The sequence below is a fragment of the Neophocaena asiaeorientalis genome, unplaced genomic scaffold (genome assembly GCF_003031525.2).
Source record: "Neophocaena asiaeorientalis asiaeorientalis breed wild unplaced genomic scaffold, Neophocaena_asiaeorientalis_V1.1 scaffold533, whole genome shotgun sequence".
Classification (NCBI taxonomy): domain Eukaryota; kingdom Metazoa; phylum Chordata; class Mammalia; order Artiodactyla; family Phocoenidae; genus Neophocaena; species Neophocaena asiaeorientalis.
The window spans coordinates 600,719-620,076 of NW_020172671.1; the positions used below are offsets into that span (position 1 = coordinate 600,719).

A 19,358-nucleotide genomic window follows, 5' to 3' on the forward strand; every position below is an offset into this window, starting at 1 on the left:
GGCACTCTGCCTCCTATATTTGTGCCTTCATAGTGCTAACACTGCTGAAATCACCATATGTACTTTCTTGATATCTCTTCCCTTCCTTTGATCATTTTAGCAACCAGAGGCAGGCCTGGAATGTATTAAATGTCTAGTACAGTTGTAGGAGGAAAGAAAGAAAGAAAAACAGAAAGAGCAAAGAGAGGAAGAGAAGGAGGAAGGAGGTAAGGGAGAGGAGTGTGGGGAGAGAAAGACAGAGAGAGAGAGAGAGAGGATGGCAGGTGAACAACATATTAAAATAAGTGTATTATTTAAATTCAGTTTTCTGTACTCATAGGTTTGTAGAGCTGGAAAGGACCTTAAACATCTTGTATAGTCCAGTGATTCCTTTTTGAGATTCCCTGGAAGAATAGTAATGGTCCATTATTTTCATTATTTCAAAAAGCTTATTTAAAATTTACCCATTACAGTGTATCACATCCCAACTAAAATATCAGTTTTCTTTGCTTAGCACTATAACTAACACAGTGATATATTGGTTGCCTCATGGTGATTAGAAGTGCTGATTACCAGGCGACATGATTGGTTTTTTAAAATGAGCATCCATTTCTTACTGTGAAAGTGATTTAGTTTATATGTAAGACAGAGTTTTCCAAAAAATAGTTTCTTAGGGAAATGTAATGAAAGGAGCATTTCACGGTGACAGATTTAGGAACTACTAATTCAGTCCAAACTTTTTCATGATAAATGAGGAAATTAAGGCAAATCACCCACAATTTTATTCCTAGTTTCAGCATAGCCAGTATTGAACCAAGAACTAATTGCAAAACAGTGTTCTTTCTAATCTGTAAGTGGTGTTAAAAATGATTGTAAATAATAATATTTTGCAAAAAGCAGTATAGATGTAGTCACATTATAAATAATCTTTAATTGCTATCGATCACTTCACTAGGCCAACTCAAGAAAATGTACTGTATATAATTTGTATGTACTATTTTAGGATCACAAAATAATATTTTAAGTATCTCATTCTCTCTTTTCTATATTGCAAACCTCAGTTTATGTTACTGACTGACTGGTATACTATTTTTTAATTCTAATTTGTTTCAAGGCACACCATGTGAAATTTCATCTGAAATGAACTTTAGAAGTTATTCGTCTGAATATAAAAGTATTCTCTCTACCGGGAAAGCCAGAAACTGCACAGATTCAGTAACATTTTATAGCAGAAATCATCCTTCTGAAAGGAAAATACAATTTTTGAGAGCATATTTTGAATGTAATTACACATAAAGATACATTCTAGCTGACTTTTTGCAGATAGACTCTGTAGGTGACTGTATGACATGACTAGGGGCACTGAGAACCCCCCAACATCTGCCCCAATTCTATGCAGCCTTCTAGCTAGTGACTGAAATTCTGTAACACAAATTTCACCCTCTAATGAAAGACTTTGTTTGACCTTGTTGTGAAATATATTTTTACTTCAACAGAGAATTCCACCTACTATTCTGAAAAACTGGATGAAGTAGGTCCTCATAGGTGACGCACTGGAAAATAGAAAAATGACAACAAAGGGAAATGAACACAGACATATAAGACTTGTGGGTTAAAAATGCAAATATTTTATAATTTTAAATTTTGTTTTAGAGATGACCCCACAGTTACCACATTTTGGAATTACTAGAAGTTTACTTTTTTAATCTTAAGAATGCTTTTTATGTTTTCCATCAGTGGAAAGAGAATCCATACTATCATAATACTTTCTTACAAGAAACACATTTGGTTCTGAGAAGGGATGAGAGAAATATGGTGCTGATTAGAGTGAGTAAAATCAAGGGACTGTTTCTGTTGGATTCATACAAAGTTCAAATATCATCTCATGCCTTGTACCATATCTGCTGTACCATATTCTTACAATATGCCCTCTACCTATATTTTCATCTTAAATTCTAGTTTTCTGCTTGCAGTCTGTTTTACCCATACTAATGACCATTAATTCCTAGAAGCTAACAAAATCTGTCTTGTCTCATGACCTTTGTTCATAGAGCACACTCTGTCTGGACCATCTCTTTCCTTTGTCTTCACCTTGGAAATTCCTATTCATGTTTCTGCTTTCAGTATAAAATATTTCCTCCAGAAAGCTTCTCTTTATTAAGTCATCCCCAAGATCAAATTAGTGCTTCTATTATGTATTCCTATAAAATTCTGCATTTCCCATATTATGTCAATTAACCATAGCTTGTAAAAGCCACCCCAAGTCTTAGAGGCTTAAAACAACAGTACTTTACTATTTCTCACAATTCTCTTGGTTTGCAGGATGTTTCTGAGCTCACATGTATAGCTGCATTAAGCTGCAGGGTTTACTGGACTGCAAGGTCCACTATGGCCTCACTTATTGAAGTGCCTCAATATTCTCAACTGGAGCACTTCAGTTCTCCTTCATGTGCCTCTCATTTTCTGGTAGGCTAGACATAGTTCCTTGTATGGTAGTCTCAGGGAAACATTCCAAGACAGCCAAGGTGGAAGCTATAAGGACTGTTGGAACCGAGACACGAGAATTTACACAATAGCACTTCTGATTTACTCTGTTGGTCATAGTAAGGCAGGAGGACTACTTAGATCCAAGGGCACGGGGAAATAGTTTGTACCTCTTGATGGAAAGAGTTGCAAAGAATGTGTGGCCACATTTAATCTAACACACCAACATAGTGCAATCATATTTTATTGTTTTTTCTTGTTTGTCTATTGTTTCTACTTTTATTTTAATTAAAATTTACTTCTTTTTAAACATCTTTATTGGAGTATAATTGCTTTACATTGTTGTGTTAGTTGCTGCTGTATAACAAAGTGAATCAGCTATATGTATACATATATCTCCATATCCCCTCCCTCTTGCGTCTCCCTCCCACCCTCCCTATCCCACCCCTCTAGGTGGTCACAAAGCACCTAGCTGATCTCCCCGTGCTATGTGACTACTTCCCACTAGCTATCTAATTTACATTTTGTAGTATATATATATGTCAGTGCCACTCTCACTTCGTCCCAGCTTACCCTTCCCCCTCCCCCTGTCCTCAAGTCCATTCGCTATGTTTGCATCTGCGTCTTTATTCCTGCCCTGCCCTTAGGTTCATCAGACCTATTTTTTTTTTTCAGATTCCATATATATGGGTTAGCATACGGTATTTGTTGTTTCTTTGTTTTTTTTTTTTAACATCTTTATTGGAGTAGATTTGCTTCACAATGGTATGCTAGTTTCTACTCTATAACAAAGTGAATCAGCTATACATACACATATATCCCCATATCTCCTCTCTCTTGCATCTCCCTCCCACCCTCCCTATCCCACCCTCTAGGTGGTCACAAAGCACGGAGCTGATCTCACTGTGCTATGCGGCTGCTTCCCACTAGCTAGCTATTTTACACTTGGTAGTGTATATATGTCCATGCCACTCTCTCACTTCGTCCCAGCTTCCCCTTCCCCCTTCCCTGTGTCCTCAAGTCCATTCTCTACGTCTGCGTATTTACTCCTGTCCTGCCCCTAGGCTCATCAGAACCATTTTATTTTTTTAAAATTCCATATATATGTGTTAGCATATGGTATCTGTTTTTCTCTTTCTGACTTAGTTCACTTTGTATGACAGACTTTTATGTTTACATTATCTCTCTCACTCATCATTGTATCCTACCATTGAATAATGGCTAGCTAGCAGTTTAATATAGATATATAGATGTTCATCGAATAAAAGTTAGTGACCCTATTGCTATTATTTTAATTTTTATTCCTTAAATGTGAATTCAAATATATAAATTTTACTCTCAAAATGTAATATTGTCTCAAAGGAAAATACATATTACTTCATAGAAATATAGAGCACGAGAGACCGTGGAACATAGTTATAGAGAAATAAAGTGAAATTCCCAAGTTCTGACTGAATAAGAAGCAGTATGTCACCAAGGTTAAGAATACAAGCTATGGAATCTGACAGTCAATAAAAGTGCCAGATGTATCAAGTCTTTTATTTTTATTTCCCACTCTTTCATTTTATTAAGGTTTTAGCTCAAATGTCACTTTGTGTTTCACTACTAGCTATTATATTAATCTGTCCATTCTTCATCGCTTCCACTTGAATGTAATCTTTCTTAGAAAACGTACTGTCTGTACTACTCACCTCTGAATTATTCAGTGCCTGACGGACATAAAGTGGGCACTCATATATTCTGGTTAGATGAATACCTGACTGAATGAATGACTTGAGACAATAAACACTTGAGTGAATACATGAATGAATGCCCTTAATCAAATTATTTATCCTGGACTATGTTAATTTTAATTGTACCTTCTGCATATGATTTTTGAAGGCTAAATGGAAAATGTTTGTCATAGAACTTGCATGAAGTAAGTGATCCGTAATTGTTAGAAGCTATGATTATTAGAACTTGGAATCGGGGAATAGTTGCTTAGGACTAAGTGATTCCTGGGTCTTTAGGGCAAAAGTTCTCATAGTAAAGTATCTACTCTCCATAAATAATAAAATTTATGTGAAGCTAAGAAAAACTATTCCTCTTATGAAAATTTCTGAAGATTAGAGAAGTCCTTGTAGGTAAAAGTTAGGAACCAGAAATTTACAGAAGCTTTTGTTCATGCAGCAAGGAAAAAAAAAAGTGATCCAATTTTGTAACATGGTAGGAAGGCTTAGGGATGGTAATACAAGTCTTGTAACTATTGAGCAGCAAATAATTTTCAAAGATAAGTGAAATTAGATTACTTAGAACTGTTATGAGAGGAAAAACTATAATAGTTAAAGAAGGAAATAGTAAGAACACAGAGGCATCATGTCAAGCTGAAACTGAATTATTAAAAAACAAGACAGGCTGTTGGGGTGTGTATATACTTTTGCTGTATTTGCAAGTGAAACAGGTATGAAATTTAATCCACAGACTTGCATGAGCAAGAAATGTCACTTTGTTCTCTTAAATTCAGATAAAGTTGAGAGACCTTATTGTCCCTGACAGGAGAATTCTATCCAGGTCATTGTGTGTGAGGGTAGAAAAAACATGGGCACCTTCTTCTTCCCTTGAGTTGCAGAAGAATCCAGGGGGCATTTGTAGTGCTTGGACAGTGGCACCCTGTCATCACTGTCCAAGCCCGAATTTCCCATGAAATCAGGTAATCCTGGGCTTCCCATGACAAGCCTGAGTAGAAAATCTTAGCCAAAGGTGAGAGTCCATGTTCCTCTTCCACTTCCTGAGATGCAGTAGGGAGGTTGTGTATGTCATCTTCAGTGCCTCTCCTTGGCCCCCAACCTCTACCCAAGTCATTGATTCTCTCCTGTCACTTGATAATCCCCTCAAGAATTCTAGACTGTTAGGAAACAAAAGCTATGGAGAGATCTTAGAGCAAATTTCTCCTTTAGTCCTGCAGAACCATCCTTCCCTGAGGCAAGGGAGTTGCAAGAGAGACCTGGTAAAAGTCAGACATGTGTTGGGGAAGGAGGGGGAAGAAATACAAGGAAGACAAAACATAACTAAATAACTTATATGTTGATTGAGACACAAGTGTTTACACACTATTTTGTATTAGGGAGGCTAAGTAGAGGTGTACTGATTTTCAGGAGTTAAGACTGTGGTTTTGGGATTATACAATTTGGGTCCAGTCCTAGCTTTTTAATTTACTAGCAAAGTGAGTTAGTGTATGTTTTGAAACTACTCTGAGCTTTAATATCCTCAGCTCATAGGTACTTAGGACTGTGTCTATAACACAGTAAATGTTCAGTAAATATTGAGTCCTCTTTATAACATGTTTATTTAAATAGTCTGTTATCTAGTCATTTAAAGTAACCATTAGAATGACCAATATATTTATGGTGTTTTAATCACCTGTATTCAGAAATTTGGGGAGATTAGATACTATTCCACAGGTGAAAAGCCAAGTCTCCACCATCCTTATAAAAGTTAAAAGTATATGTAAGAAAAATGATTTGATAATCATTATTATTGCCTGTAATTGGAATATACAAAACTCATCTGGGTAGATATAAAACTTTTAGGTATTTTAAACCACTTTAATGATTAAGAAAACTTCCTTTTCTTTAATATTTTTCATCCAAAAGTCAGTCAATTAAACTGTATGTGATCTTAATCAAATAGAATACTCTTACTCATTATTAGGCTTGTATAGGCTTCATACCTCTGTTTTATTGATGGTATTGCAAGACAGTCTTTTTACTTAGAGTCTTGAAATAAAATGTAGTCTTTGTAAGAAAGGTTACTGGACAGAATAATTACATGAAGAAATATGAAGATTTACCTTTCAATGTGGGAATACATATTTTAAATACCCCAACATATAATTATATATAATACCCCAATAGATAATGTATATTTGTCTATCCAGTTAATAGTAACCTTTAATGGTAGACTCAAGGTTCTTACCATTTCTAAAGGTTTTGAAAAAACTTTCCTTCAACATGCTACTTTTTTAAGCCAAGATTTGTATTTTTCTTCCCAAGAAAATCACTCCTGCAACTAATTAATTAGCTGCTACAGGATAAAAAGTGTTTTACAGAGTGTTGACGCAGGAAAATAAGACTTCCTTTGGCTTGAGTTTCTTATTAGGCTGCTCTACTTCAGCATATTTATGCAGATATTCACCAGTTGCTCAGCAACCTTTCCACAATAAATATCATAATAGTCTTTCTTCCAGAATGTCAGCACTTTCCTATCTGCCCACACCTCCATTACACCCACCTGTTAATAATGAACCTAGTTATTTCAAATCATATAACAACCACATGGGATCAGATATCAACCTATGATAAGTGCCTCAACAAGTAGTGTTCAGTGATCTTACTGCAAGCTTCACACTCCTCATCAAAACATATATTTCTCAAACTGCCCCTATTATTTCTGAGGAGAAGAAAACTTTACAATAAACTAATTCAAACTAAATAGTTGAGCAATCACTCTGATATGTGTGTTCTCTCAACCAAAAAAGCATTTGTCTGATAAGAGAACAATTATGAGAGAGCAATGCCTAATCCTAAAGAGCATCATTTTTTTTAAGTAGCATCTGGATACACAGAGAGAAATAGCTCCTTGGTTCCCTTTAAATCAGATCACATATGTGAAACCAGCATTAGGTATACTTTATACTTTAGGTATTAAAAAAAAAGAGGAACACTTATAATTAGTAAGAAAATGACAAACCCCCTGCCCTCCCCAATCTAGAATGCCATTATAGAAGGAAATAGAGGAAAAACATGGAAACACTGAGATAGTCAAGTAAGCAGGACTTAGGGACATGATGAGCTAGGTCAGGATAAAGCCTTTTATTTTTTCTTTCAACCATGATATGTATAAAGGGTAACTCCACCAGTTCCTTTCCCTTACTTCTTTCCCTTCTCCTTCACAATACCAAATATCATCATTATAAAATATTTTTTTGGAGGGAAAAAGTTCTGGAGAATGGAAGAAAAGGGAAACACTACCCTCATTTGAGAAAAGACAAATGAAAGAGTGATTTATGTGTTCTTAGATGTCCCTTCCTCTTTTCATTACTTATGTTCTAGCACATGCAATATTAATTGCAGTTATAATTATGTTTTTATATTGTTTAAATACATCTGAACAGGTCCAATTTCTTTCTTATTTATATCCTTAAAATACATTTAACACTCAATAACTATTAATTAAACATAAAATGAAATGTTTATGTTTTTGAAAAATAAGAGAGAAGTACATTTATCCACATTCATTCTTCCCTCATATATGTATGAAACATTCAAGGGGAAGTGAGAGATATACATGTATAAGACATGATTTCTACTTTCCAAACGTCATTAATACATAAAAGTTATTAGAGGCAGCAGTGTTCTGAAAGTGAAGGAGTTCCTTATATTACACTTTGGAATAAAAGATATGTGGTATCCCTTTTTGCTAACAATGCCTTTAAATCTTCCATGAGAACTGGCAGCTATTCCACAAGATTTTGTGTGGAAGGAAATTAAACAAGTGTGTGTTAAGTTACATTTTGTTTTGGGGAAACCCAGAATGTGTCCTTCTAGTTCTGCTAAGAGGTAAGAGCTGCTACAGGAAAGAGGTCTCAAAATGCAGGATTCTAGGAGGTGGTTTTAGGAAAGTGTGAAGGGACATTCTATCCTTTTATTCTTATGAAATATGACAAGGATGTTGTGAATCTTACTTCAAAGCTAGGTGTTCAAGTTTTATTGTCAGTATTGTGACTTTATGGATTAACATTATGCTTAATTACACAAAAAAGGCTTCAGTTTGCATTTTTGAATATTTATTCTTGTGACTGGTGTGTGTGTTTGTGACTGGGCACATTAAAATTTAAAAAAAAGACACCTTGGACCTATCACTACACATTGTTGAGACTTCCAAAAATGTATGAAAAGGAGTGATAAGATGCTGACGCTTCGTTTTGCAACTTCACTTTAATCAACTAGGTGAAGCAAGAAATGGCTCTTAGAGAGAGAAAATCTTCAAGACCCATACAGCCCTCTACTTAAATTTTTCCTCACATGAGCTTACTATATTTTTAGTACTAAGAAATTCGATGTCTCTTCTCTCACATTCTGTGACAAACTGTGAGGATATTTAGTGTAACATTCATGGATTTATACTATATAACATATATAACATGTTATATGACAAGTATATGTATTTACCATATATACCACATTACCATATTACCATATATATGTGTGTGTGCATACATACACACACGCACACACACGTAGTTTTGTTGTGGTAGACCAACAGAGTACTCTCTGTATGCTTTCTAAAACTTGGTATTTTCTATGTTTCATTTAGGTAAAGATATTTATGCTGGTTTGGCATGTGGGTTTATCAAAATTGCAAACAATTCAGAATATGGAGTTTTTATCTTGTATATAAACAACTTGGCATTAGCACATATTTTGTTGAATATTTGTTTTATAATCATTTATTTACTCATCGTAAGTGTGGATTTAGTAAATGTATCACTAAATCTTGCTATCATCAGTTTCAGCTTAGATTGCAAATATTTACTCATTTAAGATCACTTGCATCTGATAAACAATAACAAGTCCACTTGCAAAAGTTAATATTGGTGTCCCTATTTAATGCTTAAAAATTTAGATATAAATATATAATATAAATGTAAATATATATCAATATGTCAGTGAATTCAGAAAGACAATATTTAAACTCTCAGTTCTATTTTTAAATTAATGTGTACCTAATTTATTTAATTAATTCATGATCATAGAAAATCTGTTACTTGAATTAGTGAGATCAACTTCTTTCCCATTTCTTTGTATCAGAAATCTGGATTTAGGGGGCAGCATTTTTGCATTGTCATATCATATTTTAATGGCTGAATGTTTTCTTTCTTAGAGGTGTATCTTATAATTAAGAATATCTTATATTTATTTAATGAGATTTTTAAGATCATAGTCTTATTTAGTTTCAAAATAAATGAAGCATTTTAATTTAAAATCAAAACTTTATAAGACCAATATATACCTGCTCTTTAAAACTAAATTAGAAACTAATTTTTTCAGGATTTGTCCATTTATTTTCCTAGTCAGATAGACAATTTTATATTAGGTAATGACTAATTAAAGGTAGATTATTTATATTTTTCCTACAATTTAAAGGCTACTTTCTATTTGTTTACTCATCTCTTCTATAAATTGAATATTCATAGTACACCCACATCCACCAGATTATACTATTAAATACTAAGCTATACAGATTTTAGGATACTGGAATTTATAACGTTTAAAATGCAAAATACTTATTTTCCCAACTACAGTATGCTTCCTAACTGTAACATGTATCAAAGCAGTGGCTTTGTTTTACTTCACCCCCTCATATTTTAGTTAGTTTTCAAGAGTCCTCATTTATTGACACTCTCCTGTAAGTTTCATGTAATATTAAATGAAAGAAGAAATACAACATACAAATTAAAATACATATGCTAAAATTTATAGAATATCTAAATGTGACTCATACAGAATTGCTGCATTAGTTGTATTTATATTTTATTTTGATGTTATTTTGTATATTTTTTCTTTTGCATGTTTTCATGTTAAATATGTTTATTGCATTTTTCTTCATTTTATATCATTATGCCACAAAATTATTCAATTAAGATTATTTTGTTATTTAAGCTTTTATTCAAATGTTTCGTTTGAAATGCTAAAATCAGTGGAACAGAATATATGTCTTATATAAAATAACATGCCAAATATAAATGTCTAAAAGCTACTTCTATGGATACGTAGTTATCTTTAACATGTACTTGTATAGCTGTATGCATTTTGGGACATCCACTCATATCTCTAGCAAAATATTCTGTTCTTTATGTCTGTGATGAGTTAGACAATAATTACAAAGCAATATAGCATAATTTTAAAAAAATCTGTAAAACTAAAATTTTAATCAAAATGAAATTCAAATTCAATTTTTTGAGTTTTTATTTAAGATACTTTCTATGATGCGTTTATAAATCGCTTTACATGAATTATGCTTAGTACCTTGCAGATTGTTGAAATAAGAAAGCCTTCAAAAATATAATTTTTAATATGATACATAATAAAATCCAAATTTAGTTATATAATTTAATTGTGCTATTATATAAATTTGCCAATTTACATGTGTAACACATGTCATTTTCCATTATCATAATTCCAAGAGGACATATAGTTATGATTTATAGAAGCATGCTTATATGTGTAAATCATTTCATTTTATTTTTGTTATATTTGAAAATGTTTTTTATTAAAATATTAATAAAATTATATTTTAGATGTATTTATATTTTAAACATCAAATTTATAATATATCTCTAGCAAGTTAATTGACAGGGTAATCTAATTGTGATAAACTACATCTTGTATACATGGTTTTATTTCTAATGAAGAATGGGTTTTTTGAATGTACAGTTTATTCCTAAATTTGGGTTGTATGTCTTGTAACATGCATTTAATACTGTGCTATTAAAGATAATACTTACATAATTGTGTAGCATACTTAAAATATTTTAAAAGAAAGTTATAGTTTAATATTGAATTAGATATATTATATATTTAATATTGAATTGTTGCTATATATAATCCTAAGCCTTTTTCCAGCATTGGCAATTTCCTCATAAAACAGTTATGTATGCAAAAACGTTGAGTATTTTGAAACTGTTAAAAGATGCATTTTGACAATTTAAAAATCTGTTTCACACACTGCCAATTTAAAATGGTACCAAAGTTAGTATTCTAAATTGGTCTACATTTTAAATAAAATGATTATACAATATATGATATAATTGTATAGTGATGGATGATTCTATTGCCTTATAAAGGAAATCAATGTTTTTTATAGTTCCACTACATATATATGTATATATAAGTGCCTAACTAAATTTAGATGCACTTCTATTTCCTGCCATTATGAGATATATCTACTTTTTACTGTACAGAAATTTGAACATTCTAAATAAATCCATTTCACACTAACATTGTAAACTATCATGGTTTGGGAATGTTGACACAAATCTTCAAGTAACTATTACTTATGCATTTAAATCTTCAGATTCCACACTTTTTCAGTGATGTTTTTGAAAGTTCAAAACAAAACCATCAGTTTTTCCTTTCTTTGGAATTATTCTTCATTTCATTATACTGTTTGACCTATGATTTACCACATTAAAAATTATAGTCATGTTTCATTCATGAAATTTATCCTCTTTATTATTGTTATTATTAACAATAATAATTATAATAATTATTAAATTCATTCATTCTTTTATTCTTTTTTTTGAGGGATATTTCTTGAGCATCTACTATGTACTGGGTATTGTCCTAGATACTTGAGATTCAGCAATGAATGGAATTTACAAAAATCTCAGCCTTCAGGGACCTTACATTATAGTATGGGGAGGAAAAATTATGAACACAAAATATAAGTAAAACATAAGAACAGGTTAGTAAAATATCTGGTTGAAATATATAGCTAATTACACTATGGTTATTAAATAAATGTTTTTTTAATGCTTTATTCAAATATTACACCCTGTTCTGCATTCAGGTTAAGAGAATAATACTGAATATTCACTACCAATAGCCAGAGTAGAACTCTATTACTGAAGATTTTAAGATTGGGAGTGCTAGCAAGTCCTGGATCTAAATGCTATTAAAGATCAGTTCTAACTCACAAATTTGTTTAAGAACTGTATTTATCCTCTGGGGTCTTCAAAAAACGGGTGTTTGAAATTAGTCTGTAGAGCTTAAAGATTAGTTATAGAAGCAACCTGGACACATTCCTAAGAATTACCCCAGATTCATTTACCCAAATACAGGAGATTATTTAGGATTAATTGTAATGACCTTCAGTGATGAAATATAATAAATAGCTATTAATTTACTTCCTTGCTAAAGGTAGAAACGCTGAGATTTGAAAGAGTACAAATTCCATTATTTTTTATACTTTTAGATTGCATTTAGCAACATATGTTTACAGTTAAATGCTTTCCTTTTTTAAACTAAACCTGAAAGCCTGGAAATTATGATAAAGTCAGGAAAAGTTCTAAAGTATTAGTTTTTATCCTGATTTGTCATACTTCCTTTCAAAAAGAAAGGTGCAATTAAACTTCCCAGAATAATATGGACCAGGTACTGTTTTTATAGTAATGAGCACATGAACATCAAAATGTCTGATTTACCATGAGGTCAGTTACTGAATGTTAGTAATGCTGTGTAGCTATTGCTTAATCATGTGACTAAAGAAAACCCTTACCAAATATTAGCTTAATAAATATTACTGGCCAATTTGCATAACCAACATGCATTTAGTAGATTTTAATATTCACAAAGTAACTTGGATGAATATTCAATAGCAACTTTTTTCTGATTAACGCTTTACAGTATATTAAAAGTCTTTAGAATAATCTGATAATTGTCATACCTCATTTACCCCTGCCCGCCACAAAGTACAATCATTTAATTTTTTGAATTTGTAAATCAAATTAAAATGATACGAAAACACAGGCTGGAAGAATTAGTAATAGACGTGCTCCTTTGCTTGCTTGTGAATGACAGGGGTTCATGTTTGACTTCTTTTTTGAGTTTAAAGCAGGAACCCGAATTGCTAGTCCTACTAAGCATCTGCCTACAGGGTGGGGGGAGGGGAAGGAGGCAGAACATGCTCAAACCACATTATGTGATATAGCTGTTTTTTCTCTCGCAAAATGAATAAAATATACCCATGTATTTTTGTCTAAAATATCTAAATATACATTGTGGACAGAATTTTGAAATGCAGTTTATTGAGAAAGCAAGTATATAAAAACATATACCACTCACTGGCTTTAAAAAAATACTCAGAAGTTTTCTAACCAGGACATGATTATTATTCCTAATTAGTAGCTGTTCCTCCAAAATTCAATATTTTTTTCTTGTTAAGCATTTTATCTGTCAAGATCCTTCTAAGTATATCTTCATTCTGTTTCATGCTTCTATTATAAGGTTACATCTTTTTTCCTTATGTGAGAATTACGTACTACCAAGCACAATCTCTGAAAAAGTTTAAGTGAAAGAAAAAAGAAAATCCTAATTTGGTACCTTTAAAACAATTTAAAAATTATAGTGAAACTTTAATAAGGTTAAGAATGTAGAGAATTACTGTGACATGCTTATGAGATATTTGGAAACTTTCAACCTTTTTTTAAAGCTAGTTTTGTATGAATAAAATTTCCATGCTAATAGTTAATTTTCAGTCATTTCTAAATAAAACAATTTATTTAATTTTAACTAGTTGAAAATTGGTTAATCTCAAGTTTTACTTTAAAACTCTGAAAAAAATTACCCAACTTCCAAAACAACCTGGTAAATTCTAAAGTATGTATAGCTCACGACATTGAATATTTTATCATGTTGACTGCTTTCTGGCAAATGAGGTTAAGATAGACATTTACATAGAGTAGTTTTTCAGAACTTCATTTTTTAAAATCATTTTGTTTTCAATTTGGCTTTGATTTTTAAATTCTCCTTTCTTCACTTTTTTGTCTTAAAGTAGAAAAATTTGATATTTTTCCCAGAAATCATGAAGTGATATGGCACAGGCTATTCAAAGCATACTTCTGAGAAAAGTGTGGTTACATAGTTACCCATTCTGTCAAAACTTGTCACTTGCCAGGCATTTGTTGCTAAAAAATCATCTGTAGATAAATAATGAATAAGATTGATTCAGGGCCATGTAAAGGGTTTACTGTTTCACCTTTTTCTCCCTAATGTGTTACAATTAAAATGTGGTATATTTGTGTATAATATCCATTTATAGATTGATTGATATAGACCAAACATCAGATCTGGTTACTTCACATTTTAGTGGTATGTTTGTGTTTTGCCTTTTCATGTTTGATAATACTTAAGGTGATAGAGGGAATATAATTTATTAAACTTATCAGAAAAAAAAAACAACAAAATTTAAAAGAAAAAGTTAGCATCTAGTGCTACTGTGTCCCACAGGTTCTTCTCCATTGACCCACACTACCTCCACTGGTGAGTTAGAGGAGCATAACAGGACTACCACTGGTGCTATTGCTGTTGCTAGCACATCTGCAGATGTTACTGTATCCAGTGTTACAGCTGTCACCATCCATAGACTTTCCGAGGAACAGCGAGTGCAAGTAAAGAATATCAGAAATTCAGGTCTGGACCCCAACACATCCAAGGACGGGCTCTCTCCTCATCAAGCAGATACACAAAGTACAAGGAGAAGACCAAGAAATGCTGAACAGATAGAAAGAACTAAAGAGCTTGCAGTTGTTACTCATAGAGGTATTGGATGTTATTTTACTTGTGCCCATTTAGTTACAGCCAAAGCTATATTTTGGTTATGATTCTAATTAGAGAATGAGCTCAAACAGAGCCAAGATGTAGGAAGTGAAAGAAAGAGTTCAAAGTAGCTGAAAAATATAGACAGTAACAGTCAGAACCTGAATAATTTGAAAGTACAAAAATTAGAAAAAAAAATCAAAGTACAGTGCAAATGTTGGAGGGAGGAGGGAGTAAAAATAGAAAGAAAATAATGCATAAAGGATAGTAAAAATAAGTACTAAATACCCGTTGCTTATTATATACCACTTATGGTATTGAGATAACATGAAAATAAAAAAGCCATTTTTCTATTAATAAGTGCACATATTTACTGATTGATGATTTATCCTATGTAGTAATTTTCATATTTGCATGAAAAGTTTTTTACACAAATGTTAATTTATTATTGAGAAAATAGATAATTTGATTGGGAAAAATGAAAACATTATGTCTGGTGATTATTTTATGTAGCTTATTCTACTGTTTCTGAATTACCTATTGCCTGACCCATATGATTGCACTGAGAACAGATTTCTCATTTTGAAAAGGTAACAGGTATTCATTGATATTATGACTCCAAATTTAATATTGCTTAACTTCCTACTTTAATTTTTAGAGATAAAAATACCACAGAGCCAAATCATATGTTGGTAATTTTCTAATCAATTAATATAAGCCTATTTTTTACAAAATTAGGAAGTGTAGCAATTTTCTGTTTCTTGGTAGAAGGTTTCATTGAACAGTTTAGGAAAAAAACAGTGTAGTGTCAAAAACTAACAAATATATATTGATATATGCATCAGTGGAAATATTAATTAATTGCACATTAATATTTGGAGAACAAAATATCTACTCCAGCTCTATTTCCAGCTCATAATCATATATTCTCCAAATATAAGTAATAGAAAACCATTCAAATGCTTAGTACACACTAAGGAGAAAAATCAAGACATCTTTACATAAATTGATTGAAAATCATACAGAAATATCTCAGGAGCTCATTTCCATCAGAATTCATACTGAAAGTACTTACTTTGATTCTCTTTAATAAGAAGCTTTCTAAAATGAATTCTTGGGAATTCCCTGGTGGTCCAGTGGTTAGGGCTCTGTGCTTCCACTGCAGGGGTCATGGGTTCAATCCCTGGTCGGGGAACAGAGATCCTGCAAGCCGCGTGGCATGGCCAAAAAATAAAAAAAATAAAATGAATTTTTAGCATGTGATAGTCTCCTTTAAAGGATTAAAATGATATCATCTTGGTTCTCTATTCAGTCTCCTACCATGAATATTTCCACTCATGTGAATATAGGGATCATTATCAAATTTATGATTTGCTTAATCAAGTAGATTTTCTTATTACTGGGAAACAAAAAATGTGTAAATATTAATGAAATATCGATTAAGAAAAAAGCCCTTCAATTTAGTATTTTCACTCCAGAAATTTGCATGAGCTAATTAACATTAACAAACTTTCCTGTATTCATTCTATTACCCACTGAAAAAGAGGCAGGTAATTTTCGGACATAAGTTTATTATTTATCAACTAATAATACAAATGCCGCTTCAGCCAAAGTTTGCCATCAAGTGATTTGAGAAACTCTGATGCTACAAATTAAATATTTTGTAGAACTTGAATAAATAATTCAGATTGAAAAGGGAATAAGTAGTTGTCAATTTTTAGATTAAATAATGTGATTTGAAAATTAATCTAAAATTTGAAGTACATTCAGCTAAATTTCAATTAAGCATCAAGATTACATCCTTGGTAAATTCCAAATCAGTGCTCAAATTTTCTCAAGTGTTGTCATAATCTCCCAGTGCTGTTTTACGGCATTCAGAATATTTAGACCTGTTTCACATATATTCTTTCTAAAATAGTGTTTATGGATATGATATTCATTCAGTGCTGCCATCTACCTTGGTCATAAATATTTTTAATCATTGATGTTTAAATTATGTTTACAGAAAACATTTTGAATGTTATATTCATCATTTTTTAGTGACTTAAATTATTATACTTTCATCAAATCTTTATTTTAATTAAAATTGGTCCTTCTGACTCTTCTTCAGTAACCTGCTATTTCAGTGATTTTAGTTGGCTCATTACCTATTATATTTGACACAAACTATTAACATTTGGGGAAAAAAAATTGTCAGTTAGAAGTAAAGGAAACCTGTTATCCTATATCTGTTATGCTTTTTAAAAACCTCAATATACAGCTATATTTTCAGATATAAAACAGTCCTCAAAGACTTTAAGCAGGACCAAATTTCTAAATTAGGATTGGCTGACATGAAAACAGTATTCTTTTTAAGAATAATTTCAGTTCAGCCAGCATGTCTGAAATGCTCACTGAGCTCTGTTCTGTGCGAAATAAGGATGAATATTACATGGTCCCTTCTTTCGAGAGAGTGAGATAGAGTGGAGAACATAGAGAAACCTATCCTGGTGGGACAAGGAAGATTTTGTAAAGCTCATGGCTGAGCAGAGCACTAAAGGAGTTACAGGATGCATGTAGGCAGTGAGTCCTACATGTAATTGACATTTTAGATGAGTCAGTAAAAATAATACAAAACTAACTTGCTTAATTTTTCTAGATATTTTAGAGAAAAAATAATTCTTGTTCGTCTATTCCATTCTGCACAATGTAGTCAGAATTACCTTTTAAAAATGAAAATCTAATCACTTCACTCCACTGCTTTAAAGCTTCCACTGTTTTTCCAGTGATCTTGGGAAAAAAGTCGAGACTTGATGATGACCCATGGGAACCTCTGTGATCTGGCTTTTTGCCTATATCTCCAAATTTATCTCTTTCACAGTCATTCTTTATTTTTTTGGCCAAAAAGAATTTCTTTTAGTTTGTCAAACATACCATGTTCTTTTCTACCTCAGGCCACTCCCATAAGCTATTCCTTCTTCCTTTCAACCAAATCATTCTAATTCTCTTTCCAAGATTTAGCTTAAATTGTTGTAACTAGCGACTTTAAGTTCTGTAAGGTAAGGAGTGGATGGGTCTTGTTCAAGCTGCATTCCCAGTGCCTAGAACAACTTCTGACCCATAGACATATTTAGATAATATTTAGTAAACTGATGAATAAATGTTTACAGTTTCACCAGTAGAGTATTCACTCAAATGACTTAAAAGGCTTAAAATTATATTCTTCAATATAATCAAGTATCCATGTATTTCAGTATTAAAGATAGCTATTTTGTTACAGTTATAGAAAACAGTGTTTTTAATTACTTTGAAAGGCAAAAGTATTCTCATGTACTTACAATAAAATATTGCTTTTTTATTATATTACCACTTCAAACTTCACAAAATAAAACTAGATATAAATGCCTTGCTTACGCCCTTTTCACATTTATAAAATCAAAGAAAATTTATAAATGAACATAAGCAAGCTATAAATTCAATAAATTTCATATGAATAAATATTAATGTAATACAATGGATATTATTTTACTGAAATTAATTACCATCTAAAGCATATATACGATAGAGATTGTGATAGCATAGGTTTGTTTTTATGTCTACAAGTGTGTACAGTTTTGTACTGTGATAATTTGGCATTTTTCATCATGTTTCTCTATTCACACTGCAATTAAACTTTCATTTTTTGAAAGTTTCATTTATGAAACTTTCATTTTTATGATGTCTTTTGATCATTACTAATTCCTAATTTGTCTATTCTCAATAACTTGAGGTAAAGTGCTTACAGTTTACACTATTACCACTATGAAAACAAAGAAAACAAAGACACTGAAATTGTTCATAGTATTTGGTACTTGTGAGTGTGTAGATTCAAAAATCTGTTTATTAATTTATGATTAATTAAACCTTAAATCACTAGTTAATTATAAAAGCTGCACAATTAATAATTTGAAAAAAAACTTGGAATATTTATCAAAGACATTTTCAATCCCAAGAGGGTACTGTTCCAGTTAATTTTTCCTATAGTACTATAGTTAAAACATCAGTAATTCAACTTAAGTTATCCTCTTAAAAGTTTTTTTTTTTCACTTTCTATTTGTTCTTAGTAAAAGAAAACCCTTTCTGGTTTTCTCCATTTAAAAAGATCCTTTAACGTTGAAATATAAACAAGTAAAAGAGAAAAATACTGATAAATAATGTTGACTTAGCTCTTCTTTAAAAACAGTGTATTAACACTACAGTTTCCTTTATTAGTGCTCAGTAGACTTCAAAATGAAAATTCAGCTTTATTGACTGGATTTTAGTCCACTTTTTTCACCTGCTATGTGTGAGACTCTTTGCAGGCAATGTGAACTATTAGGGTTGAATTTCCCTATCAGTAAAATAGTATCACAGTATTACATTAGGGTTATAGTGAGGATTAAACACAGTATTAGGTACAAATGACAAAAAATTTCAAGTATTTTCTCCCAATGGAAAGGAAAAACCAAATTGCCCACCATTGCTGGTTAGTTTTGAGGTCAGAGAGCTAGGCTGAGTTTATACTCTGTCCCTTATTAACTA

The 19,358-nt window shown here is 31.8% G+C and overlaps 1 protein-coding gene across 2 annotated transcripts in view; it reads left to right on the top strand.

Annotated features, from left to right (window-relative positions):
• Positions 1 to 19,358, top strand: part of CSMD3 (CUB and Sushi multiple domains 3) — a 1,062,125-nt gene that overhangs the window by 370,171 nt on the left and 672,596 nt on the right. Inside the window, exon 7 of one of the 2 annotated variants that reach the window (XM_024739588.1) lies at positions 14,511 to 14,822. The exons of the other annotated variant lie outside the window; for it this stretch is intronic. Coding sequence (XP_024595356.1) covers positions 14,511 to 14,822 — 312 coding nt within the window. The remainder of the gene's footprint in view (positions 1 to 14,510; positions 14,823 to 19,358) is intronic. 2 annotated transcript variants of the gene reach the window in all.